This window comes from Eriocheir sinensis, chromosome 60, assembly GCF_024679095.1.
Source record: "Eriocheir sinensis breed Jianghai 21 chromosome 60, ASM2467909v1, whole genome shotgun sequence".
Taxonomy (NCBI): Eukaryota; Metazoa; Arthropoda; class Malacostraca; order Decapoda; family Varunidae; genus Eriocheir; species Eriocheir sinensis.
Genome location: NC_066568.1, coordinates 9,669,969 through 9,694,968, shown reverse-complemented (window position 1 = coordinate 9,694,968; position 25,000 = coordinate 9,669,969). Strand labels below are relative to the sequence as shown.

At 45.4% G+C, this 25,000-nt stretch overlaps 5 protein-coding genes and 1 long non-coding RNA gene across 6 annotated transcripts in view; 4 read left to right on the top strand and 2 right to left on the bottom strand.

The window, feature by feature from the left end:
* The window catches only part of LOC126985913 (uncharacterized), a 10,739-nt gene extending 10,140 nt beyond the window's left edge, over positions 1-599 (top strand). The window contains exon 2 of the mRNA XM_050841466.1: positions 1-599. This exon is cut by the window's left edge and continues 1,810 nt beyond it. Within this exon, the coding sequence (XP_050697423.1) occupies positions 1-236 (236 nt within the window). The 3' untranslated portion in view covers positions 237-599.
* Positions 600-2,125: 1,526 nt separating this feature from the next.
* LOC126985918 (uncharacterized) lies at positions 2,126-3,395 on the top strand. Its single transcript, XR_007739175.1, has 2 exons — positions 2,126-2,850; positions 3,006-3,395. It is a non-coding gene; the product is annotated as an uncharacterized LOC126985918 (long non-coding RNA).
* Positions 3,396-4,008: 613 nt separating this feature from the next.
* LOC126985915 (ribosomal RNA-processing protein 7 homolog A-like) lies at positions 4,009-6,932 on the bottom strand. Its single transcript, XM_050841469.1, has 7 exons — positions 6,725-6,932; positions 6,366-6,505; positions 5,821-5,946; positions 5,587-5,710; positions 5,096-5,252; positions 4,753-4,883; positions 4,009-4,273 (listed from the first exon to the last, which is right to left on the bottom strand). The coding sequence occupies exons 1-7, from the start codon at positions 6,756-6,758 to the stop codon at positions 4,188-4,190; spliced, it is 798 nt and encodes a 265-aa protein (XP_050697426.1). The 5' UTR covers positions 6,759-6,932; the 3' UTR covers positions 4,009-4,187.
* A 194-nt stretch (positions 6,933-7,126) lies between these two features.
* LOC126985914 (nuclear pore complex protein Nup98-Nup96-like) lies at positions 7,127-11,590 on the top strand. Its single transcript, XM_050841468.1, has 5 exons — positions 7,127-7,377; positions 7,694-7,784; positions 8,943-9,114; positions 9,291-9,377; positions 9,832-11,590. The coding sequence occupies exons 1-5, from the start codon at positions 7,263-7,265 to the stop codon at positions 11,125-11,127; spliced, it is 1,761 nt and encodes a 586-aa protein (XP_050697425.1). The 5' UTR covers positions 7,127-7,262; the 3' UTR covers positions 11,128-11,590.
* A 398-nt stretch (positions 11,591-11,988) lies between these two features.
* Positions 11,989-22,036, top strand: LOC126985910 (golgin subfamily A member 6-like protein 22). Its single transcript, XM_050841463.1, has 16 exons — positions 11,989-12,101; positions 13,284-13,412; positions 13,519-13,786; positions 14,357-14,434; positions 14,985-15,412; positions 15,584-15,605; positions 15,714-15,779; positions 15,908-16,009; positions 16,194-16,316; positions 16,490-16,585; positions 16,687-16,774; positions 16,995-17,105; positions 17,334-17,476; positions 18,024-18,599; positions 19,295-19,350; positions 21,122-22,036. Exons 2-16 carry the CDS (start codon positions 13,300-13,302, stop codon positions 21,240-21,242), a joined length of 2,391 nt encoding a protein of 796 aa, XP_050697420.1. The 5' UTR covers positions 11,989-12,101; positions 13,284-13,299; the 3' UTR covers positions 21,243-22,036.
* Positions 21,474-25,000, bottom strand: part of LOC126985909 (uncharacterized) — a 17,234-nt gene continuing 13,707 nt past the window's right edge. The window contains exons 15-18 of the mRNA XM_050841462.1: positions 24,977-25,000; positions 24,313-24,489; positions 23,550-24,103; positions 21,474-21,936 (exon numbers count right to left, since the gene is read on the bottom strand). The exon at positions 24,977-25,000 is cut by the window's right edge and continues 101 nt beyond it. Of these exons, the coding sequence (XP_050697419.1) occupies positions 23,967-24,103; positions 24,313-24,489; positions 24,977-25,000 (338 nt within the window). The 3' untranslated portion in view covers positions 21,474-21,936; positions 23,550-23,966. The remainder of the gene's footprint in view (positions 21,937-23,549; positions 24,104-24,312; positions 24,490-24,976) is intronic.

Below are 25,000 nucleotides of genomic sequence, written 5' to 3'. Positions count from 1 at the left end.
CCAGCGTGGGCGGGGGCGGCGCGGCGGAGGCCAACAGCACGGTTGGCTACGTGGTGGAGGAGCGCAACGTGAGCCGCTTCCGCCTGGAGGAGAAGACGCCCGAGGGCTACATCGAGGGCGAGTACGGCGTGGTGGACCACCGCACCGGCGACGTGCACGGCGTGCGCTACACGGCGGACGGCACGGCGGACCCCGCGCTCATATACGACGCCCTCATGAAGTTCCTCCGACTCTAGCGGCCACACACACACACACACACACACACCACGCCTGCAACACACACACACACACACACACACACCACGCCTGCAACACACACACACACACACACACCACGCCTGCAACACACACACACACACACACCACGCCTGCAACACACACACACACACACACACACACACCACGCCTGCAACACACACACACACACACACACACACACACCACGCCTGCAACACACACACACACACACACACACACACACACACACACCACGCCTGCAACACACACACACACACACACACACACACACACGTCTCCGCACAGTTCGTTTTGATTGTTTTCCTTTTTTCTGTTATTATCGTCATTGCTATTGTTATTTATTCTCGTGTAACGGGCTTGTCGGGGGGCGTTTAAAGGGTGTTGATTAAGACTTCAGCTTCCTTAAGGCGAATTATATTCGTAGCCTTTATGTACAAGAAGCGACGGAGCGAGAGCGACTGTCGTTGTGTGTCAGTCGGACTCTCGTGAAGGAGTGGCGAGTTACAGGTTGGAAAATAATTGTTACAATTGGTCACGTATGTCAAGGTGACCTCCACGCACCATCGGAGTGCTAAGTATACAAAACTGAGACGGTAAACACTGACGGACGACATTCCTATAAGGTGGCGTGATCTATCTGTCGTGGGGTTTTTCCATTGACAATTGTATGCCTAATTCGTGGTGATATTAAATAATAACAATACATTGATATCCTACTATAACACTCGGAGGAACCAATATTTATACTGGCCTTGACCTCACACCAACACTGACCCCCCTCAACGCCCCCTACTAACCCTCCCCCCACACCCCACAATCCTCCGTAAGTCGTGTGTACATTTGATCTGTGATGATATAATGTGATGCTCACCACTAGCGCCTCGACACACACACACACACACGCACACACACAAGAATATTGCTTTTTCTGTTATTTCATTAATTCATTCATTTTTTGCTCAATTCTTGTTATTATTATTTTCTTTCTTTTTTGTTTGTTGAACGTGTGTAATCCTTGTAGCCTACACACACACACACACACACACAACTATATAGACATAATACACCAACGAGGTCTCTCTCTCTCTCTCTCTCTCTCTCTCTCTCTCTCTCTCTCTCTCTCTCTCTCTCTCTCTCTCTCTCTCTCTCTCTCTCTCTCTCTCTCTCTCTCTCTCTCTCTCTCTCTGTCTAGTGTAAAAGTCCACCATTAATAATTTTTTCACTTTCTTTTTTTCCTTATTTTTGGTTCTTGAAATTTTCTCTCATTAATAACTTTTCCTTTTTTTTTTTTTTGTTCTAACTAAAATATTTCTTTCACTTTTCACTCTGTCTGTCTAACGTAGAAATCTATTAATAATTCTCTCCTTTTCTTTTTTGCTATAGTTCCATTTTTCCACTTGTTTTCACTCTCTGTCTAGTATATAAATCTATCAATAACTTTGCCTTTCTTTTTTTCTGTTTTGTTATTTTTCACTCCCATCACTATAATTTCCCTTTCCTCTTATCCTATTTTCTAACTTGTTTTCACTCTCTGTCTAGTATATAAATCTATCAATAACTTTGCCTTTCTTTTTTTTCTATTCTGTTATTTTTCACTCCCTCCTGTTATAATCCATCACTATAATTTCCCTTTCCTCTTATCCTATTTTCTAACTTGTTTTCACTCTCTGTCTAGTATATAAATCTATCAATAACTTTGCCTTTCTTTTTTTCTATTTTGTTATTTTTCACTCCCTCCTGTTATAATCCATCAGTATAATTTACCTTTCCTCTTATCCTATTTTCTAACTTGTTTTCACTCTCTGTCTAGTATATAAATCTATCAATAACTTTGCCTTTCTTTTTTTTCTATTGTTATTTTTCCCTCCTGTTATAATCCATCACTATAATTTCCCTTTCCTCTTATCCTATTTTCTCTTATTTTTCACTCCCTACTGTTATGATCCGTCAGTATAATTTCCCTTTCCTCTTATCCTATTTTCTCTTTTATTTTTCACTCCCTACTGTTATGATCCGTCAGTATACTTTCCCTTTCCTTTTATCCTATTTTGGCCCTCGAAATAAAAACTAGAAAAGGAGGAGGAAGCCGAGGAGTGTGTCGACAAGCATCGTACTGACGCGCTTAATTAAAAGTTGACTTCAGGTATTGAGTAAAAGTCACCCTTCTATCCTTCCCTTAAGTCTATAAACATTGTCACTCATAACTGCAGAGATAATGAATTTTTTGGTGATTTCCAGATATTTTTGGCTCAATCAATTATTTGTCTGATATTTGTCACAGTTATTTGTCCTTTGGTATATTTGCCTTTGTTGTTTTAGGGTGAGAGTGTTCCTTCCTTGTGTTCCTTCCATCCCCTAAGTCTATAACATCCTCACCCTTGTAAACAAACAGCTGAGGAAGGTCACTTTTTGGTATAGTTTGTGGTATTTCATTTCTTGGTAGAGTTGGCTTTGTTGTTCTAGGGTGGCTTTGTTGTTCTAGGGTGACAGTGTTCCTTCCATCCCCTAAGTCTATAACATCCTCACCCTTGTAAACACTGCTGAGGAGGGTGACTTTTTGGTATAGATTGTGGTATTTCATTTCTTGGTAGAGTTGGCTTTGTTGTTCTAGGGTGAGTGTTCCTTGTGTTCTTTCCACCCCTAAGTCTATAACATCCTCACCCTTGTAAACACTGCTGAGAAGGGTGACTTTTTTTATATAGTTTGTGGTATTTCATTTCTTGGTAGAGTTGGCTTTGTTGTTCTAGGGTGGCTTTGTTGTTCTAGGGTGGCTTTGTTGTTCTAGGGTGACAGTGTTCCTTCCATCCCCTAAGTCTATAACATCCTCACCCTTGTAAACACTGCTGAGGAGGGTGACTTTTTTTATATAGTTTGTGGTATTTCATTTCTTGGTAGAGTTGGCTTTGTTGTTCTAGGGTGACAGTATTCTAAAATTCACCTCAATTTCTGTCTATATTATAAGTCAACTTAGGAAATTAGTTCTTATTCTGAATTTGACTTGTAAGCGCGTTTGTACGACTGTTGTTTTACGTTTAGCAGTGCCACATGACTTTTTTGCATATCACTCCATGTTTCTCTTGTGTGTCACGCCCATGTTTTCCTTTTTTTTGTAAACTGATTAAAAATGTGAGGAAGAACCTATGTGTTTGTCTGTTACATGTGTGTGTGTTTAAGTCCCCATGGCCTGATCACGAGCTGGACTCATCACGGCCAGCAAGTACCCTCCTGAGTATATCAAGGCTTATTAACCTGTCCGCTGCGATTGGCACAGATTTCGCCTTCACTGGTAGCCTGGTAACATATAGTCCCAGGTCTTTCTCTGCCTCTGTGGTGGATAGTGGAGTGTTTCCCATGTGGTATTGGTATGCTGGATTTCCTCTCTCAAGGTGCAGGACTTTACATTTTTCTTCATTAAATTGTAGCAGCCACTTTTTGTTCCACTCCTGTAGCTTGGTGATGTCTTCTGGTAGGAAATGTGCAGTCAAGGGGTTAAGTGTATCTCTGGGTACTGGCGGGACCTTCACACACCACACACCCCATCCTATTTACCCAAGGTGTGTGTGTGTGTGTGTGTGTGTGTGTGTGTGAAAACAGTGCTAGATAATGTGCCTGTTGTGTTGGTATTGATTTTAGTGTTAAGACGCTCGCTTGGCACTCTTCTACAGTTGGCACCAGTGGTCTGCACCATGCCACAAGAGCGCTCTCAATAGCATCAGATTTATACACCAAAGGAAGAGTCACAACAGAAAGTTTAGATTCCTTAAATTTAATAACAATAATAATAATAAAAATACAGCTTTCTGCCATTATTTCAACAGGATTATTTCAGCTGATTTAGTTTTTGATACGAACAACTTACTGAGAAAAATAATGACCTTTTTAAACATCCATTATATAAGAAAATCAATCACACACACACACACACACACTCAATAGGGTCTGAATTTTCTGGACATCCTCATCTGTGTAATCCTGTTCTTGTCCTCTTCAAATTTCTTCCTCAACTGAGCCAGATCTGAAAGAGAGAGTGAGAGCAATATTTGGTGAGGAATATATCTGGTAATACTGCTGGAACAGATCTCAAGGGAATGGCTTAGGAAGGGAGAGCTTGTAACATTGCTGGAACTGATGTCAAGGGACTGGCAGCGGAAGGGAGAGCTTGTAACATTGCTGGAACTGATGTCAAGGGACTGGCCGAGGAAGGGAGAGCTTGTAACATTGCTGGAACTGATGTCAAGGGACTGGCCGAGGAAGGGAGAGCTTGTAACATTGCTGGAACTGATGTCAAGGGACTGGCAGAGGAAGGGAGAGTTTGTAACACTGCTGGAACTGATGTCAAGGGAATGGCCGAGGAAGGGAGAGCTTGTAACATCACTGAAACTGACCTCAAGGGAATGGCCGAGGAAGGGAGAGCTTGTAACATTACTGAAAATGACCTCGAAAGAACAGCCAAGTGAGACATAGATAGATAGATAAATAGATAGATAGACTTACGATCCATCTTGGCCTGTCTCTGTTGGAAGCTGTAGAAATGGACGATCTCTTGCTTCTTCTTCTTCTTCTTGCGACTGTTCTTCTTCTTCGTCACCTCCTCCACCTTCTCCAGCTGAGGCTTCTTTTTCTTCCTGTGGCAAAGAAAAGCATACACTATAGCTACTCAAACCCTCAGCGCTCATCTCTGTCACATTGGGGGAAGGGAGAGCTTGTAACACTGCTGGAACTGATCTCAAGGGAACAAAAGATAGATAGAGAGACAGAGATAGAGAGAGACAAACATACAGTTCATCTCCTATCTTTGTGGGTTGTCATAGGTCATCAGAGGTCATGCTATACTTACTCCGAGACCACAGTGACCCAACCCTCGCTGTCAGGCTCCTGTTGACCCTCGGCCTTCTCCCTCTCCTTCCTTGCATCATAGTCCGCCATGACGCTCGCCACCTCGGCCGACAACTCCTGGCGCGGGACGAAGCTTCTGTTGTACTCCTGCTGCCATTCTGTTTAGGAGGGAAGGGAGGGGAGTTAGAAGAGTGAGGAAGGGGATGGAGTGGGGAGGAAAAGAGGGTGGTAAAGGAGAAAAATGAAAAAAGGTTTGTGAGTATTCATTTGTGTGTGTGTGTGTGTGTGTGTGTGTATTTGTATAGGTGGATATTTTTGTATGAATGTGAAGAGTATATGAGAGGATGAAAGGGAAGGGAGAAGGAGGGAGAGAGAAGGGGGTAGGGGATGAAAGGGATGAAAGTTTAAGTGAGGTGAGGTTAGATTAGGTTATATTAACATGAAAGTATAAACAGTGAACACTACCCCAGCTCAGTTCTCTCAAGCACTCACTCTTCACGCCAGTCAGCACCGGGTGTTCGTCCGAGGCCAGGGTGAGCACAGTGTTCGGGGGCAGCGACAGGGCCTTCTTGAGGGCCGACGGGTGACTGAACACGACATAGGCAACCTTGAACCCCTGGTAATGGATACTGAATGAGGTAAACTATTTTTCTTGCCTCAGTAGCAGACAAAAAGATAGACAAATTAATAACAGATATACACACACACACACACACAAACACGCACCAGGACAGGCGGGACCGATGCAAAGTTTGGGTGTTTGGTCTGGGGCGGTGGTCCAGAAGTCGGCCGTTTGTGGAAGAAGACCGCCCGCACCTTGCCGTATGCCGAGAACAAATGCACAAACGAATCCTGTGTGGTGTGGGGCGTGAATCAGGGGTAGTAGTAGTAGTAGCAGTAATTGTTTTTTCTTCTTTTAGTGGTTATAAGTTATCATTAAGTATCATCAACAGTAGTAGTATTTTTTTATTAAGTTATGTTAAAAAATATATAGTTTAAGGAATTATCAAACATAAAACACACACACACACACACTAGTAGCTCAGTGGTTAAAGCTCTGCTCTGCCAGGCTCTGGCCTGTCAGGCTGGGGTTTGAGCCTCGCTCAGGCAAGGAGCGGTTACTGTCCCCCCTAAAGGAAGGGGACCAAGTGTGTGTGGTGTGTGAAGGCCCTGCCAGTACACAGATATATAAGAAGCCTTGCTTGAATCAGGAGGGGACTTGCTGGCCATGACGAGGCCACCTCGTGATCAGGCCGTGGGGAATTACGTACCTCAGTACAGTATGGCGGCACATTGACGATGAAGAGGGTGCGGTCCGGGGGCTTGCTGTCGCTGTGTGTGCGGACCGAGTGTTGCTTGAAGAGCAGCTGGTGGGCGGCCTTGCTCTCAGCCCTGAACCGCAGACCCACCACTATGGAGGAGGAGGAGGAGGAAGAGGAGGATAAGTGGACAATAACACACAAGCTGGAAGCAAAAATACATTATACAGCAAGTTTTGTAAACTCTGCTCATGGCACACGACACAACCTTAGACTGGCGTGCCAGCAGGCCTGGGGCCACTCTGGGCTGCCCTTACAGCAAGACTGCTGGTGGGGCGCCCAAGCGGGTGAGTCAACAGTCTAGTTATTACCTTGGAAGCCGAGCGCGGAGACTGGTTGGGCCATGGGGAGTCTTCTTCAGGGTTTCAGGAGGATGCTGGTGTTATTGTTTAGGGCCGCGGCGATACAGTCGTCCTGTGAGGGCTTGACAGGCGCGTCAGCTGCCTCGTCTTCCTGAGGAAGGCGCAGGTGAGGCGGATGAAGGCTGCTGCTGCTGCCCCGCACGTGGCTGTTTGTTTACATCCTCTTCTTCTTCTTCTTTTGACCTGTTCCACTTTGTATTGGATGCCATCAGCCTTTGCCTCTCCTCTTCATATCTGCTGCAGGCCAATATCAGGTGCTCTACGGTTTCTTTCTCCCCGATACATCCCTATATAATATATATCCGCTTTACAGTGTATTAGTCCACCCGCTGTGACATCAAGATCAAGCGCTGGTGTTTGTTTACATCGTTGCGTTGCGGCTTGTTCCTTCGTGTCTCCACGGGCTGAAGTGACGTTGTTGGGCTGCTATTAATACACCAGCCGCTGTGCACACTTCAGGCAGGAGAAACAGGAGCATCAAGCAGTCATGTTCGGGCACCAGCAGTCAGCAGGTGGCGCCAACAAGCAGATCTGTAGCTACTACCTCAAGGGAACCTGCAAGTATGGGGCAAAGTGCTGGAACTACCACCCGCCAAGCCAAGGTACGGCAGTAGTAGCAGTAGTAGTAGTTGTAGTGGAAGTAGTAGTAGAAGTAGAAGTAGTAGTAGTGGAAGTAGTAGTAGTAGTAGGAGGGGGAGGAGTTGTAGTAGTAGTAGTAATGGTAATAGTAGAAAAAGTATTAGCATTAGTAGTATTTGAATTGGTATCAGTACTATTATTATTATCATTATCATATAATTATATAAACTTCTCTACAACCAACAGGTTTAGTAGTATTAGTATTGTCCTTATCATCATTATCCTAGTATTATATAAAGTTGTTTGCAATTAATTAACCAATGTCCCGTCAACACACAGGTCAAAGCTCAGGAGTGTTTGGCGGCACCAGCAATGTGTTCGGGGGCAAGCCGGCCGCCTCGCAGGAGTCCAAGGAGTTCACCGACTTTGTGTGAGTCAACCGCACGCCATTTACTTGTTCTGTCTTCACTTAACATCTCAAAATTACTTTACTGTGGCCATAGCAAGGTTAGCAAGGTTAATACTCATGTTATATATGTCTTGTATTTTAGTCTTTGATAATAACTGCCAGAAAATTAAAGTTTCAAAATCAGTTGTTCCTCAAATAGCACGGTTTCCAATAGTTTGGTTTCGGTTTTATACGGATTGTCATGGAAGATCTTATAGGATTTTTAAATTTCATGCTCTTCGGGAAATTTAAAAATCCTAAAAAATCTTCTTAGAAAATCCACATTAAACCAAAACCGAACTATTGGAAGCTGTACTATTTGAGGGACAACTGTAATGATGTAAAAATTTTGTGAGTGCAGTCTGTCACATTACATTTTGACTGACAGACATACAGAGAGACTGATGGAGAGATAAACAGATAGATATAAAGAAACATGCAAATGAAGAAAGATGGACAGATGCTAATTGACAGAGGCAGACAGAAAAAAAAGAGATAGGCAGACAGGATTAATACTTTACCTCACCACCTCACCTCACCACCTCTCCCTCACCTCCTCTTTCCTCTCTCTTTCATTCCCCCACTTCTCCCTTCTCTCTCTCCTTTATGCCCTCACTTCTCCGTCCCGCCACCCTTTCCCTTACCTCTCCCTCACCTACTCCTTTAACCCGGTAGCAGCGACGGGCCAAATTTGTGCCATGATATTTATCTCCCAAAATAGATGATACATAATCTGATCACAAATGCTTTAATTAATTAATTAAAATTATGAAATGGTTTGTGTGACAGGTGATTTTTTTGCATTTTTCTCGCTTGGAGAGACCATTAAGAAACATGAGCCCCGTTGCTACCGGATTAAAAGCAAGCTCGACCAATGCTTCCTTCATTTTATTATTTACTAAAGTAGAAATTCAAAGTTTTGGAGCCATCTTATTAATATAAAATCACTTAGGCATAAGGACAGATCACCTTAGTCTGCACCATAGGGTCTGTATAGAGGAAACAGTTCAAGGTCGAAAAAAAGGAAACTTAAAAGAAAAGTCTGAATTTCTATGTAAACCTCTCTATACTCCCACCTACACCTCTTCTCCCTCCTATCCTTCTCTCTCCCACCCCTCACCCCTGTCTCCCTCTCCCCAGTAAGCAGGTGAGTGGTGAGATGACCCAGTGGGAGCGCAGTGGTCAGTGGCTCCCCTCCAGCTTCTCCCCCCTCAAATCACATCCCCCATTGGTAGGCTTCTCCGACACCTCCCCGGAAGAATTCAGAGTGGAGGGTTACCAGGCCATTAAGAACAACACCTATGCTGCCTATGTGAGTATGGGGTATAGGGGAAAAAAGGAAGACAGGAACATTCTCTATTTATTCTTTCTTCATTATTTTTTCTCTTCATACAAATATTCTGTTATTTACTTATTATGATTCTCTTCTCTTATAAGTCATTTATCACCCTGTTCTAAAGTGTCCCCTCATTCCCATGTGTCCGCCAGCAAGCTCACTGGGCCGAGGTGCAGCAGAGGTTCAAGCAGCTGCGGGAGGCACTCAAGATGTCCACCACGGAGGCTGTGCAGGCCTTGGTGAGTGTGTGTGTGTGTGTGTGTGTGTGTGTGTGTGTGTGTGATAGAATTCAATAGCATTCAATTTTAGTCCTGTTATTCCTGTTAAAAGATGTTGAGTGCATGAAAGAGCTTTCAGCTTAGGAGTGGATAGGACAGAGTGTTATGTGAAGATCATTAGGGAACAACAGAAAGAGAGAGAGAGAGGTAGAAAAGAGCCTTGCAGGACACCACTGTTGATAGGTGTAGGGGAAGAGCAGTATATGTGTGTGTGTGTGTGTGTGTGTATTTACCTAGTTGATGGTGATAGTGGTGGTGGTGGTGATGTTAGTGGGATGTGGCAATGGTGATGGTGGTGGTGATATACAGACGGTGGTGATGTTGGTAATGATGATGTAGATGGAAGTGGTGGTGGTGGTGGTGTTAATAGAAGGTGTTGATGGTACTGACTAATGGTGTTGATTCCTCCCCTCAGCGAGACGTCTTCTACAACAAGAGTCCTTTGGAACAACAACAACAGCAAGTCCTCAAGCAGCCAGCAGCTGGTCTCTTTGGCAAACCAGCGGCCAGCGTGTTTGGTGGGGGGGCGGTTGGGACCAGCAGCAGCGGGGGTGGGGCAGCTGGGGCAGGGTTGCTTGGAGCCAAACCAGGGGCATTTGGCAACACTGCCCCATCGATTTTCGGGAGCGGGGCGCAGACGGCTGCCACCCCAGGACTGTTTGGCGGGGCAGGAACCGGGGCAAGCAAGTCACTCTTTGGGGCACAGACATCTGTGTTCGGGGCATCCGGGTCGTCGGTTTTCGGGGCGCAACCGAGTGGAAGCACAAGTCTGTTCGGGGCATCTGCCACCCCAGGGACGTCGCTTTTCGGGAGTGGGGCGGCCAGGCCAGGTACAACCGGGGCGGGGCAGAGTAGTGGGTCAGTGTTCGGGGCAGCAGGGACACAGCAGGCAACCGGGAGCCTCTTCGGTAGCCAACCACAGCAGGGACAGCCACCACAGACTAGCTTATTCGGCGGCCAGGCCCAGACTCAGCCGCCACAGTCAGCGAGTCTCTTCGGCGGCCAGACTCAGCAGGCAGGTCAGCAGGGGAGTGGCGGCAGCCTATTCGGAGCACAGCAGCCACAGCCAACACAGCAGGGCGGCCTTTTCGGGGGTCAAACTCAGCAGGCAGGTCAGACAGCAGGTATTTTCGGAGGTCAGGCCCAGACGTCACAGCAGGGGGGGTTGTTTGGTGGTCAGCAGTCACAGCCTCAGCAGACACAGCAGGGCCTCTTTGGGGGTACGGCAGGTCAGCAGGGTCAGCAAACGGGGATTTTTGGTGCACAACCACAGGGGTCGACGTTTCCCATTGGGGGGGTCTTTGGCGGTCAGACCACAGGGGCGACACAGCAATCGTCAATATTCGGGGCCTCGGCCTTCCCCGGGGCATCACAGGGGTCCAAACCGGGGCTATTTGGGGCAACCGCAGCGACAGGAGCAGCCCCGTTCAAACCAGGTCTGTTCGGCGCTGGCAGTGGAGGCGAAACCCCCCCCAGTGGAACCCCAGCCCCAACCGCCACCCCTGGGCTGTTTGGAAACCCTGCCCAGCCTACCCCAGGGTTATTTGGGCATGCTAGTCAAGCCCCCCAGGCCCCCCAGTCCACCCAGTCCTTGGCAGGTCATAACTACACGCCCCTGGACCAGCTTCAGGCAGAGGATCGTGCGCAGTTTGAAGCGGATATGTTTAATTATATTCCGAGATGTCCACCTCCTATAGAACTGTGCTCTTAAGGGGGGACGGAGAGAGGGAGGAAAGAGGGGAAGGGAGAGAGGGGTAGGGTAGAGAGAGAGAGACAGAGAGAAAGAGAGGGGAGGAATAGGGAGTGAGAGAGAGAGAAAGGGAGAGAGGGAGGAATGGAGGAAGAAATGAAGGAGAGAGATTTATAGAAAGGTTTTATTGTACTTCTATCTCCTTTTCTTCCTATCTATTTCTCTTCCTCCTTTTATCTTTCCCTTTTCCTTTCCTTCCTTCCTTCCTCCTTACCCCTTTCCTTCTCTCCCTCCTTTCCCTTTCCTTTCCTTCCAACCTCTCCTTCTTCCCTTCCTTCCTTCCTTTGAATATTGATAGATGACGTTACATTTGGTTTTATATGTATGTAAATTGTGTGTGTGTGTGTGTGAGAGAGAGAGAGAGGTTTTATAATGTGGATCTGTATTTTGAACTGGTTTGTGAATAAAGGACTCTTGTTGATTATATACTGACTTATTGATCTTGATAACCACACTACTACTACTACTACTACTACTACTACTACTACTACTACTACTACTACTACTACTACTACTACTACTACTACTACTACTACTACTACTACTACTACTACTACTACTACTGTTATTACTACCACTGTTACTACTACTACTACTACTACTATTCCTCCTCTTCCTCCTCCTCCTCCTTCGTTCTACTACTATTACTACTTATACTACTACTATTACTACTATTGCTACTATTACTACTGCTACAAAACGAGCCTCAGGAAACGAAATACCCACTTAAAACGAAGCAGAATAAATAAACAAACAAATATGACTAAATAAACTAACAGATAAACGGATGAATAAACAAAATAAATAGATAAACAAGAGAACCGTCCCAAAATCAAGACCGCCCATTATCTCATCAGAGTGGCGGCCATTGCGTGTTTGTACCGGGAGCTTGCGTAGAAACCTTCACATTTTTACCTCCTGACGCGCTAATAAAGGTTTGTACGCCATGAGGCTGTGCATGAAACAAGGGCAGGACACAGGGGCTGACATGGGTGGTATGGGGAGGTGAATGAATACGTGGTGAGGGAAATATTAGCTTGGGCGGTGGTGGTTGTGGCGGAGGGAAGCATGTCTGGGAGTTGCTTTTAGGATATGACTTAAGGCTGAAGGATATTATTATAGTCTCAAGGATATTACTATTAGGATGTTGCCCAAGACTGAAGGGTATTATTATTAGGACATTATACGCCAAGCTCGAATCCGTTCAAGTCCCGCCCGTCGCCCGCTGCAGGCTGACTGACATCTTGCCGCCGCCTCCTCCTCCTCCTCCTCCCTTTTTTCTTCCTAATAGCTTTCTTCTTCTTTTCTTCCTCCTCCTCCTCCACTTTCCTCTTCCTCTTCCATTCCTTACCCTGATAGCTTCCTCCTCCTCCTCTTTCTCTTCCTCCTCTCTTTCTCTCTTCCCCTTTCTCCTCCATTTCCTCTCTCTCTCTCTCTCAATCTCTCTAGACTGAAGGATATTGTTATTAGGTTATTTATTTTACTTCGCTGGACCACCGTGACTGTGAGGCTTAGGGCTGTATTTTAAGACACCATCGCTTCTCACATCAACTATTTCTAAAGGTCAAAGAGGGGATCAATCAGGTTTTCATGAGTGTTTTTTAAGGTTCATGGCACAGAAGAAGGGTCAAACTACCACCAGGGTCATAAAACTACTCCTGGAAATGCCTACAGCTCCTACGAAAGCCATGTCAGTTATGTGAACTTGGGTAACGAAATGTTTTAAAATATGACCCTTAACCCATGGATCACATTTCTTAAAGGGTTCTCTAGGCGAATTAACGAGAAAATAATCACCACTCACTTAAATCATTACTTAATATATATCAGCGCTTTTGTGATCAGTTTATGCATCCTCTATTCTGGGGGGGTTATGTCAAGCTATTGATCTTTCTTTCGGCCACCTCTTTTAATTCTTTTTTGGGAGCAGTGAGTGGCGGGCTTTTTTTATTATTGTTCTTTTTTGTGTGCCCTTGAGCTGCCTCCTTTGTTGTAAAAATAAAAAATAAAAAAAATAAAAAAAAATGAAATTTGGCCTGTCGCTTGTTCGCGGTAAAGCCACAAATTTGTCCCGTCACTGCTACCTTACAACTCTTTCCCTCCTCCCTCCACCCCAGTGAGAGTGAGTCCATCATGAGTCGCTCCGCCGATGGGTACTACCGGTCCGGGCCGAGGCGGCGGGCTGGTGATGGCGGCTATGGCGGTGGCGGCTTTGACGACTATTCTGACTCCTATGGCTCCAGGCGGTGAGTTATGCTCATTTGTTACTTTTATTGTTATTTTTATTGCAATTGTTTTGTCTATATGATTTTTTCCACCATTCTTCCTCCTCATCATCAGCTTCCTCCACAGGTCTTCCCGCGATGGCTACTCCCACGACCGCCACAGGAGCAGCGGTGGGGGCGGAGGGCGGGGCGGGCGCTCACACCGGGGGCGGGGCATGGTCAACCCGTGGGAGGGCGGGGTGGTGCCTGGGTCTGGGGGTGGGCGGGGTGGTGGGGGAATGTCGATGGGGGGCGGGGGTGCTCCGGACATTGTTGCGTCCATCAACGAGCTCAGCCGCATGGACAACCCAGAGTCGGAGCTGGCGCTGAATATTCTTAATGCTGTACTGGGCCCGGTGAGTAAAGGGAGAGGAGAGAGGGAGGGTGCTGGTCCTGTCTGGCTATTCCTTTCTTTCTTCCTTCATCCTCTTCCTACTTATTTTCATTCCCCTTTCTGTTTCTTCATAATAGTGTGGGGGGGGAGGGTGCTGGTCCTGTCTGGCTATTCCTTTCTTTCTTCCTTCATCCTCTTCCTACTTACTTTCATTCCCCTTTCTGTTTCTTCATAATAGTGTTCTTTCCCTTTTGCATTCTTTGATTCATTCCATTTTTTCTTTCAATAAGAATTTCAATTTGTCAATATTCTTTTTCTCCATTCATTCCTTCCTTCCTCTATACTTCATTTTCTTTTATAATTCTTTCCTTCTTTCTGTGTTTCTCCCTTTTTTCATATCCTTTCCTTTCCTTCTCTTATTTCCTCTCTTTCTTTTCTTTATCTTTTCCTTTAGAGACAGTGGGAGAGAGGGAGATCAACCAACATAACCTCAAAACAAACAAAATAATGAGAATAATGACCAAAAAGTGACATTACTTCTTATAGTTTGTTTATTTATTTATTTATCCCCCCCCCCCTCCCACCTCTACAGAAGGAGGAGTCAGGCTGGGGAGAAGGAGGAGGAAGAGACTGGGGAGGAGGAGGATCACAGAAGAGGAGGATGGACTGGGTGAGTACCTTGGGCTGACTGACTGACTGACTGGATGGCTGACTGACTGACCGACTGACCGACTGGCTGACTGACTGACTGACCGACTGACCGACTGACCGACTGGCTGACTGACTGACCGACTGGCTGACTGACTGACCGACTCGTTGACTGACTGGATGACTCGTGTGTGGTGATAACAGACAGATTGAGATAGACAGACAGACAGACAGAAAGAAGGAAGGAATGCAAGGGAAGTGGGAGAGAGAAAAAAAGAGAGAGAAACAAAATAACTGATAAGAAAGGAAGGAAGGAAGGAAGGGACAAATACAAGAGAAGGAAAGAGAGATAGAGGAAAGGAATAGACAGATAATCAAGAAAGGAAAGAATGCAAGGAAAAGAGAGAGAGAGAGAGAGAGAGAAACCACAAAGAATTTAAAGAAAGGAAAGAAAGAAAGGGAGACAGATATAGAACCAAAGAAGGAAAAAAGGATGAAAAAAAAGAAAAACATACACATTAGAGAAATATATACAATCACACCCAACCAACCCCTCTCCACTCCCCTCACAGGACAGCCAATACGCCTATGCAGAGCCCCTGGGTGACGGCATACTCCCCACGCCAGCCATGCCCCCTCGGAAGATGCCCCGCCGCGAGCAGTACTCCTGGGGTGTGGTCGATGGGTTCAATGCCATGCCAGTGCTGAAGGGACGGAAGGCTCGCGATGCCCTCAAGAAGAAAGTCACCGCAGCAAAACCGAAGCCAAAAGTGGCGACTACGAGAACTCTGACAACTCTGACGGATGTGGCAGCAACTGATAAGGCGGAGAAGGCGGAAGAGAAGAAGAAGGAAGGCGGTGATAAAGAGGGGGAAGAGGAGAAGAAGAAGACTGGAGCTGGTGCGAAGGAAGAAGAAGGAGGGGAGGAGAAGGAGAATGCAGAGAAGAAGGAAGGAGAGGAGAAGGGAGGAGAGGATGCGGATGGGAAATCAAAGAAAACGTAAGTAGAGAGGATGTTTGATAAATGAGGGAATAGATAAATAATTAGATAAATAAGTAAATAGATTAATGATAAGATGAACATGTAAATAGTTGAGTAAGTGAGTATTATCATCATTATTATAATTGTTTATTCCTGTTGCTCATGTCCTTTTTTCTCTCTTTTTTGCAGTCTTGTGAAGAAGAAGGAGGAGGTGAGTAAGAGAGAGAGAGAAAGAGAGTTAAATGTATATATGTATGTTAGTGGTTAACTGATAGGCTTGAAAATTATACATAATGTTCTAATTCACTTTCTCTCCCAGGCCCCAATCCCCGTGTCGTACCTACGCTGTCACCTCTGCCAGATGAACAAGTTTAACAGTTCATCGGTGAGTACTGCAGTGGGGGAGTTTGCCTTGGGCCATACTCTTGTGCCCAGGCACTCACATTTTGTAAGAGTTGTGGGCATGTTGACAATAATAATAGTAATAATAATAGTAATAATTGTTCACCCCAGAACTTCATGGACCACATCAGGAGCAAGAAGCACCGGCGCATGATTGGGTACTATGGTGAGAAGATTGCCGCCACTGAGAAGCTGCTCAAGGCTCAGTCCTGGGTGAGTGGCTCCTTCCTGACACAGCTTGAAAGACCCATGCCACACAGCCTATAGCATATCCAAACACAGCCCTTGTTCCACAAGGCTAAGTATGGCCTATCCCACACAGATTTCTATCTAATATAACACAGCCCTTCCTGTACAAGGCTTTAGACTCATCTTTACCATCTCCTCCTCCTGGCAGCTCAAGTCCCAGCGCAACATTGTGTCCATGTCCAAGCTGAAGGGGAAGATCACGAGGTGCATCTGCTGTGAGTGTCCCATCAAGGGTGGACGCTGGACACACATTCACATCAGGGAGCACATGGTGAGTGAAGGACAGCACATGGGTAGGCTTAGGCAACTCACCGATGACTCAACACTGTCACTGCTTGTGGCAGCGGGTAGGACATGAACTTGGGTCTTCCAGCACTGCACCTGCTGGCTGACCACTCAGCCAACGCCTCCCCCGTGCTAATGTTTTTCCTGTGTGTGTTTCAGCTGCTGTACCACTTCACCAAATGCTTCACATGCAAGCTGAAGTTCATGAACCGCAGCGACCTGGAGCAACACAAGCTGACCACCACACACATGAAGGTACGTCTGGGTGTGTTCAACAAACATCTAGCTTTCTATATGTGTGTGTGTGTGTATGGACTTGTATCTTATGTTCCTGTGTTCTCACCTGTTCCCCCAAGGCCCAGTTCGCGCAGGACAAGATCGCCATGGACAGGTTCCTGCGCTGGACCGAGAAGAGCAAGAAGGAGACTCACATTCCTGAGCAAAGTAAGGGCCAAATACACTTCTTATTCATTCATTTATTTCTTTATTGAACTCTCCATTTGTTCATTCATTTATTTCTTTATTGAACTCTCCATTTGATGTTTTTAATGTATTCTTCATTCCATTCACTCCCTCCACTGTGTTCCTTTCCTCAACTTTCACCTTCTCTCCCTCCATTCCCTCTGTCCCTCCACTCATTCCCTCTCTCTCTCTCCGCCCACAGAGCAGTCGGAGGAGTTCCACGAGATGGTGAAGGTCATGCAGATGAACAACCTGGACACCTTCGTCTGGAACAAGGACACCATCCCCATCTACGACCCAGCCAGGCCCGCAGGTACACACACACACACACACACACACACATGCACATAGGAAGCATATATGAATCTTCTGAGTCAAGGCCTATGGTGACTGTTTGTGGTATTGTTAGGTTAGGTTAAGTTTAGGGCATCTTCAAACATATAACAGCCAACAACTTCTTAGCATAAATCAACAGAGAAAGACCTCACTCAGTTACATAGATAGTCTCATTAGTAAGTCTCACTCTTCCCTTCCCCCACAGGCCTGAACCATCTGGTGAAGAAGTCGCATTTCGTGTGCTCAGTGTGTCCGCAGCGGGTGAGCCAGACAGCTGCCGAGGCCCTGGAGCACTGCAGGACCAAGGAACACTACGACTGCCTGGCCCAGCATCTTAAGACCCAGGAGGTGAGAGGAGGAGGAGGAGGAGGAAGAACTAGATGTACTGTTGGATAGATTAGTTGAAAGAGACGATTGAAAAGGAGGAAGAGGAGGAGGAAGTGATGGATGTACGGTAGATTGGAGATAGAGAAAGAGGGAAGAGAAGGAGAAGATGGAGAGAGAAATGGGAGGGGCAGGAGATGGAGAGAAAAAGAGGGAAGAGGAAGAGAAGGAGAAGATGGAGAGAGAAATGGGAGGGGCAGGAGATGGAGAGAGAAAGAGGAGGAGGAGGAGAGTAAGGAGGAGGAAATGGAGGAGAAAGAGGTGGAATGATAGATTAGAGGAGAAGGAGGAGAGATGGAGAAGTGGAGAGAAAAGTAGGAGGAGGAGAAGAGGGTATAAGTATCATGTTTCTCTCTCTCCCTTACTTCCATCTTTATCATAATTATTCCCTTATTCCCTTTCTTTATCACACTTCCTTCCTCCCCCTCTCTCTCTCTTTACTTTCTCCTTCCTTTCCCTTCTTCCCCTCTTTATCACAGTCTCTCATTTACTCCCTTTCTTTAACCAACAGAAGGAGGCAGTAGAGGCAGAGAAGAAGAAGAAGGAGGAGCTGAAGAAGAAGGAAGAGCAGAAGAAGAAGATGGAGGAGAAGAAGAAACTGGAGGAGAAGAAGGAAGAAGGGAAGGAGGAGGAGAAGAAAAAGGAAGAAGCTAAAACAGAAATAAAACAAGAGAAGAAGGAGGAAGAGGAGGAGGAGAAGGAAGAAGAAGAAGGGAAGGAAGAGGAAGAAGAGGCAAATAAAGAAGAACAAGAAGAGGAGATTGGTGAAGGAGGAGGAGGAGGAGGAGGAGAAGGAGAGGAGGAAGAACAAGAGGAGGAGGAAGAGGAAGCAGAGGTGGTAGAAGAAGAGGAGGAGGAAGAAAATGGTATGAAGGATATGGAAAACATGGAGGTAATTGATGAAGAGGGTCAAGGAGAGGAACAGGAGGAAGAGGAAGAGGAGGAGGGAGGAGGAGGAGAGGAAATGGTGGATCTGGAGGAGGTAGGAGAAGACATGGAGGAGATTGGAGAAGACTTACTGGAGGAGGAAGAGGAGGGAGGAGAAGATTATGAAGAGAAGGAGGAAGAAGAGGAAAAGGAAGAGAAGGTTAGTAATTATATGGTTCTCTTGAAATGGTTTGGACATGGTCAGATTATATGGTCATCATTCTTAATCACTTCTGTCCCTCATATCAACTATTTCCAAAGGTCATAAAGGAGGTCAATTGGGTTATAATGAGTGCTTCTTCACATTTATGGTACAGAGAAAGGGTCAAACTACCACCATGGTCATAAAACTACCCCTGGAAATGCCCATAACTCATACGAAACCCTTGTCAAATGTGTTTCTTAGGTTCATGGTACAGAGGAAGGGTCAAACTACCCATGAAAATGCCCATAACTCATATGAAACCCTTGTCAAATGTGTTTCTTAGGTTCATGGTACAGAGGAAGGGTCAAACTACCACTATGGTCATAAAACTACCCATGGAAATGCCCATAACACATATGAAAGCCTTGTCATGTGTGTTTCTTAGGTTCATGGTACAGAGGAAGGGTCAAACTATCACCATGGCCATAAAACTACCCCTGGAAATGCCCATAACTCATATGAAACCCTTGTCAAATGTGTGTTTCTTAGGTTCATGGTACGGAAGAAGGGTCAAACTACCATCACGGCCATAACACTACCTCTGGAAATGCCCACAACTCCTACAAAGGCCTTGTCATGTGTAGGTTAGGTATAGATAATTGTAGGTCCCATGTCCACCATCATACCCTAACCTTCTCCATCTCTTGCAGGAGGAGGCAGACAACGCTGGCAAGACCTCGACATCAGCACCACCAGCGGACGAAAGGTAGGAAGATAACAAGGGTGATGATAATGGTATACTGACTTGACTCTATTCTCGGCAGACTGATGTTGATGGGACAAGTGCAATATGTGGGTGGAAGTTGTAAAAGTCATTAGAATATAAACTTAGAGGCTGATTTGAGTGACGTTGCCATAGATCTTTTTAAACACATTATAATTTTGAACTAGAGGACTTGATTTGATTTTGATAATGCTGTAGAGTTTTAAAAAGCAATATTATGATTTAAACTCGAAAGACTCATTTGATAGATGTTATATTGCCATAGAATTTCAAACGGCTTATAAATTTACACTGAAAACACTGAATATTAACGATGCTGTAGAGTTTTCAAATGCATTACAATTTGAAGTATAAGACTGATATGACCATAGAATTTCTGAAAGCAATGTAATTTTAACATGAAAGACTCTCATTTGATATTACCATAGAATTTTAAAAAGCATTAGAATTTAAACTGAAAAGACTTGATTTGATTTTGATGCCACAAAAAAAAAAAATTGGAATCTAAAGGAAAGGGAATTAAAGAGAAAGTTAATATCGATAATGCCAAAGAACTGTAAAAAACTTTGGAATTTAAACTGAAAAAAAGACGAATTTAATATAGATAATGTCGCTCTGTATCAATATTAATTCTTCAGGTTTATTTATGTGTGTGTTGTGATAACCTGATGTAGTAGTAAGAGTTAGGATGTCAAAAGAAACACTCATTGACGGACTGTAATATTGATGCCATTTTATATCGTGTGTGTGTGTGTGTGTTGATATGGGCATTAATTTATTGGTTTTCTCAAGTGTTGTAGTACTCCTCTAAGTCTTTATAGGAGCAGTGAGTAGCGGGCTTTTCTATCATATATGTTTCCTTTTTTTTTTATGCCCCTGAACTGACTCCTCTGTTGTAAAAAAAATGGCACCACTTAAGATGTTGGAAAAACTTTGGTAACTACGAAATATTTATAATGGCAATCTGTATCAAGTGTGTCTAGTGTGCGTGTGTGTGTGTGTGATTTTTGCTTTAATTTATCAGTTTGCTTGTGTGTGTTGTGGTAGTCATGATGTAGAATAACGGCACGAACACTACCACCACCACCACTACCACTAGCACCAGCTCGACACGACATGCACACCACAACCACCACCACCACCACAGAGAGAGAGGGGGAGGGGGGAAGACAGGAAGGAAAGATAGAAAAATAGGGAGAGAATACGGAAGAATAATCAGTGAGAGAGAGAATAGAGAGACAAGAGAAGAATTAACAGGTGAAAGAGAGAGATAGTAGAGAAACAACTAAAAGAAATAAGAATAAAAAAGAGAAAAGGAAAGAATGAAAAAGGAGTAACTGAGAGAGTAGAAAAAGAAGAGAATGAATGAGAGAAAGAAAGACACAGAGCATAGAGAAGAATAGCTATCATAAACAAAGAGAGAGATATAGTGAAATGCCAGAATTTTCTCTCTTCTATACTCCAACATGATCTCTGCGTGTAACGAAACACACGAGAAATGAATCCAGACAAGGAAAGGTTTGCCGGCGCCGGGATTCAAACCCGCGACCAGCGTAACGGGAGAACCACTCCTTTACCAGTCTGCCAAAGAGGTACCCCCCTGGCTAAGTGGGTTATGGGAGGCTCGCCCATCAGGCAAGTCAGCACTACAATAGAAAGAGGAAAAGCATAATTATAGAGAGAACGAGAGATAGAGAGAGAGAGAGAGAGAGAGGCAGGACAGCACTAATCCCACACCCTTTATCAACTTCAGCTCAGCACCAGCACCCAAGGCAGCACCCAAACCAGCACCAGGGAAGGCACAGGCAGCCCCCAGAGCTCAGACCAGGAGTACCAGAACCAGGGGGGCACGGGGGGCTAGGAGGGGGGTGTGAGGGGCAGGAAGAGAACTGGGAAGGAGAGGAGGTTGATGTGTGAGTGTGTGTGTGCGTTGGAAGAGAGAGAAGAGGAGGGAGGAAGGGGAGAGAGAGAGAGAGAGAGAGAGAGGGAGAGTGTGTGTGTGTGTGTCTGTAGGAGTATATGGGAAGGAAGGAAGGAAAGAAAGAAAGGGAGAGAAGGAAGGAATGGGACAGAAAAGGTTAGATAACAATGTCTGTGTATGTGTTAGAGAGAGAGAGAGAGAGAGAGAGAGAGAGAGAGAGAGAGAGAGAGAGAGAGAGAGAGAGAGAGAGAGAATGGAAGAAAGGAAAGGAAGAATAGATAGCATGTGAATGAACAGGAGAGAAGGAAGAAGGAGAGAGAGATAAAAGTATGTAAGTTCTTTTTTTTCCTCCCTTTCCTCTCCCTCACACACACACACACACCTCCCTCTCATGGTCATTGTTTAATAGTAGAAATGGTGGTGGTGGTGGTGGTGGTGGTAGTAGTAGTAGTTGTAGTCGTAGGAGGTCTTTAATATAATCATTCCATACAGTAGATATATTTATTTAGACTTCTATTTACAATTTAATAGGTGCCTTAGAGAGAGAGGGGGGGGGCAGTGGAAGTTCTCTCTCTCTCTCTCTCTCTCTCTCTCTCTCTCTCTCTCTTCTTCATCCATTCTCTTGATATCCATTCCCTTCTTCTTCTCTGTAATATATAATGTTTAAATTAGTCTGTGTGTGTGTGTGTGTGTGTGTGTGTGTGTGTGTGTGTGTGTGTGTGTGTGTGTGTGTGTACACTGTCATTATACTACCATTTCCATGTACTATAAGGATATATTTACTACTACTACTATTACTACTACTATGGTCACTAAACTATTCAAAGTGTGTGTATGTGTTACTATGACTATGGAAAAAGTGATTACTACTACTGCTACTATTACTACTACTACTACTACTACTACTACTACTACTACTGTTACTACTAAGGTGATTGCACTGCTACTTTTGAGGGCATTATAATATGTTTGTACGGAAGACACGATTATATTCTTATGTTCCGAGATCTTTGTCTGAATAAATATTGTGTTGGAAAATGTGAGTTTGTGTGTTGTTCTTCCTTTGGTGGTGAGAAGCAGAGAGGAGAGAGAGAGGATGAAGAGAAGAGGTAAAGGAGGAGAAAGAAGAGAGAGAAAGAATAAAGAAGGAAGAGAAAGAGAAGAGGAAAATTAGGAGAAAAGAGAAAGAGTAAAGAAGGAAGAGAAGAGAAAGTAGAAGAAAGAACAGAAAAAGAGAGAGGGGTAACTAAAGGAAATATGAAGAGAAAGTATAAGAGAAAAGGTAAACAAAAGAGAAGGAGATAAAAAAACGTAGATAAAGTTGTGGAAGGAGAAAATATGATAAAGAATGTATAGAAGGGAGAAGAAGAAGAAGAAGAACAGAACGTATTAAAGACAAGAAACCTGGATAAAGATCGTGGAAGGTGAACATGAAACAAAAGGAGGTATGGAAGGGAGGAGGAGGTGGAGGAGAGAAGGGAAGCAGATAAAGATTGGGAGAAGAGAAAACGAGATAAAAGGAGGTATGGAAGAAAGGAGGAAGATATAGAGGACGTGGGGAAAAGATAATGAAGAGGAAGAGGAGGAGGTCAATAAAGGGAGGGAAGAGAGAGAAGAGGAAGAAGAGGGGGAAGAAGAGGAAGACGAATCTATATGTACTACTTCTACTACTACTACTACTACTACTACTACTACTACCACTACTACTACTACTACTACCACTACCACTACTGCTACAGGAGGAACATTGCAGCTACACATGACACAGTAGGGGAAGGTAAAGTTAGGAGCGTACACCATAGCAATCAATCTAGGGGGCGCGTCGCCTCGCCCACCCTACCACGCCAAGCTCGAATACGTTCAAGTCCCGCCCTCCGCCCGCTGCAAGCTGACTGACATCTTGCCGCCTCCTCCTCCTCCTCCTCTTCCTAATATCTTGCTTCTTCTTCTTCTCGTCCTCCTCCTCCTCAACTTTCGACTTTCTCCTCTTACACTTTCCCCTGCCTCCTCCTCCTCCTCTTCCTCTTCCATTCCTTACCTTGATATCTTCTTCCTCCTCCTCTTCTCTCTCCTCTTCCTCCTTTCCTCTCTTTCTCTCTTCCCCTCTCTCCTCCATCTCCTTCATTTCCTCTCTTCCTCCTCCTGCCCCCCTCTCTCTCTCTCTCCTCCATCTCCATCTCCTCCTCCTCCTCCTCTTCTCCCATCCACCACCATCCACTTCTCACCCCATTTCCACACGATCCACCGCCCCTGCACTGACCTTCCACGCAGCTGCAGGCGCCCCGATGTTCCGTGCGCCGTCAGGTCAAAGGTCAACCGTCAGGGAGCTCCGGGAGGGCCAAGAATAAGGGAAAATCTGACGAAGGTGGGCCGTTGAGTGTTGATTGAGGCCGCCATTTGCAAGGGAGGGAAGGGATAGGATGGGAGAGGAAGAAGAGGAGGAGGAGGAAGAGGAGGAGGAGGAGGAGGAGGAGGAGATTTCTCTCTATCTATCTATCTCTTTTTCTATATATATATGATTTTGTTTGTTTTCAGAGAGAGAGAGAGAGAGAGAGAGAGAGAGAGAGAGAGAGAGAGAGAAGTTCAGTGAGCGGTTCAGTGTGTTGGATTCGCAGTTTCATTCTCTCTCTCTCTCTCTCTCTCTCTCTCTCACAAAAAAGGAGGCGGAGGAAGAACATTAGTCAAGATTATGAAGGGTGGGGAGGAAGAGGAGGAGGAGGGGAAGGAGGAGGAGGGAGAGGAGTGGGGAGGTGGGGAGGGGAGCGGCACCCCCTGTTCCATCATCTCCTCCCAGAAGCTTCCACAGAGAATTGGCTGAAAAAGGGAGAAAGAAAATAATAATAATAATAATAATAATAATAATAATAATAATAATAATAATAATAATAATAATAATAATAATAATAATAATAATTAATAATAGTAAACTCTCTCTCTCTATCTATCTATCTCTATGTATTTATATCTATCTATCTATCTATCTATCTATCTCCTCTTCCTCCTCCTCCTCCTGCTCCTCGCACCTTTATCGAATTCCTCCAGCAGCTGCTCCTCCTCCAGGCCTCCACACGATCGGTAGGGCACCTTCGTGGGTCTGTCAGGGTCCGAGTACACGCCCCTGATGGAGATGGTGGGGTGGGTCAGGATGCCGCCAGCCAGGAGGCGAGAGAAGTCCAGCTCCAGCTGACCCGCGCTGGGACCTAGCGTGGGGGGAGGGAGGGAGCGTGAGAAGGGTGGACACAGAAAAAGCAGGAGGCAAAATAAACGGACAGACAGAGAGAAACAGATAACAAAACAACACCCACACAACCCACAACACCCCCATAGAATCCCCCACCCCCCGAAACCCCCGTCCAGGCGGTGGCTGAGTGGTTAGAGTGCCAGCGTCAAGTCAAGGAGGACGTGGGTTCTCGCTCCGCCCTGTGACACAAGTTGGGGTTTTTCAGTCCCCGCCAAGTGGCCCAAGACTACCCACATGCTGTCCTGATGACCGCCTGTCAACCCGAACTCAGGATTCTCTCCCTAAAGAGAAGATCAAAGATGAGCTCCGGGGGGGGCAGCATGGGCCAAGCAAGGTGGCACCACTATAAACACTTGCCTGCGCCACAACGGGCTGGGGCAGACTACCAGTTCCATCAAGAAAGTCTACCGGCGCAACAGGCCGGTAGAAAATGAGAAAACACTCACCCATGAAGTGCACGACGAAAGTGA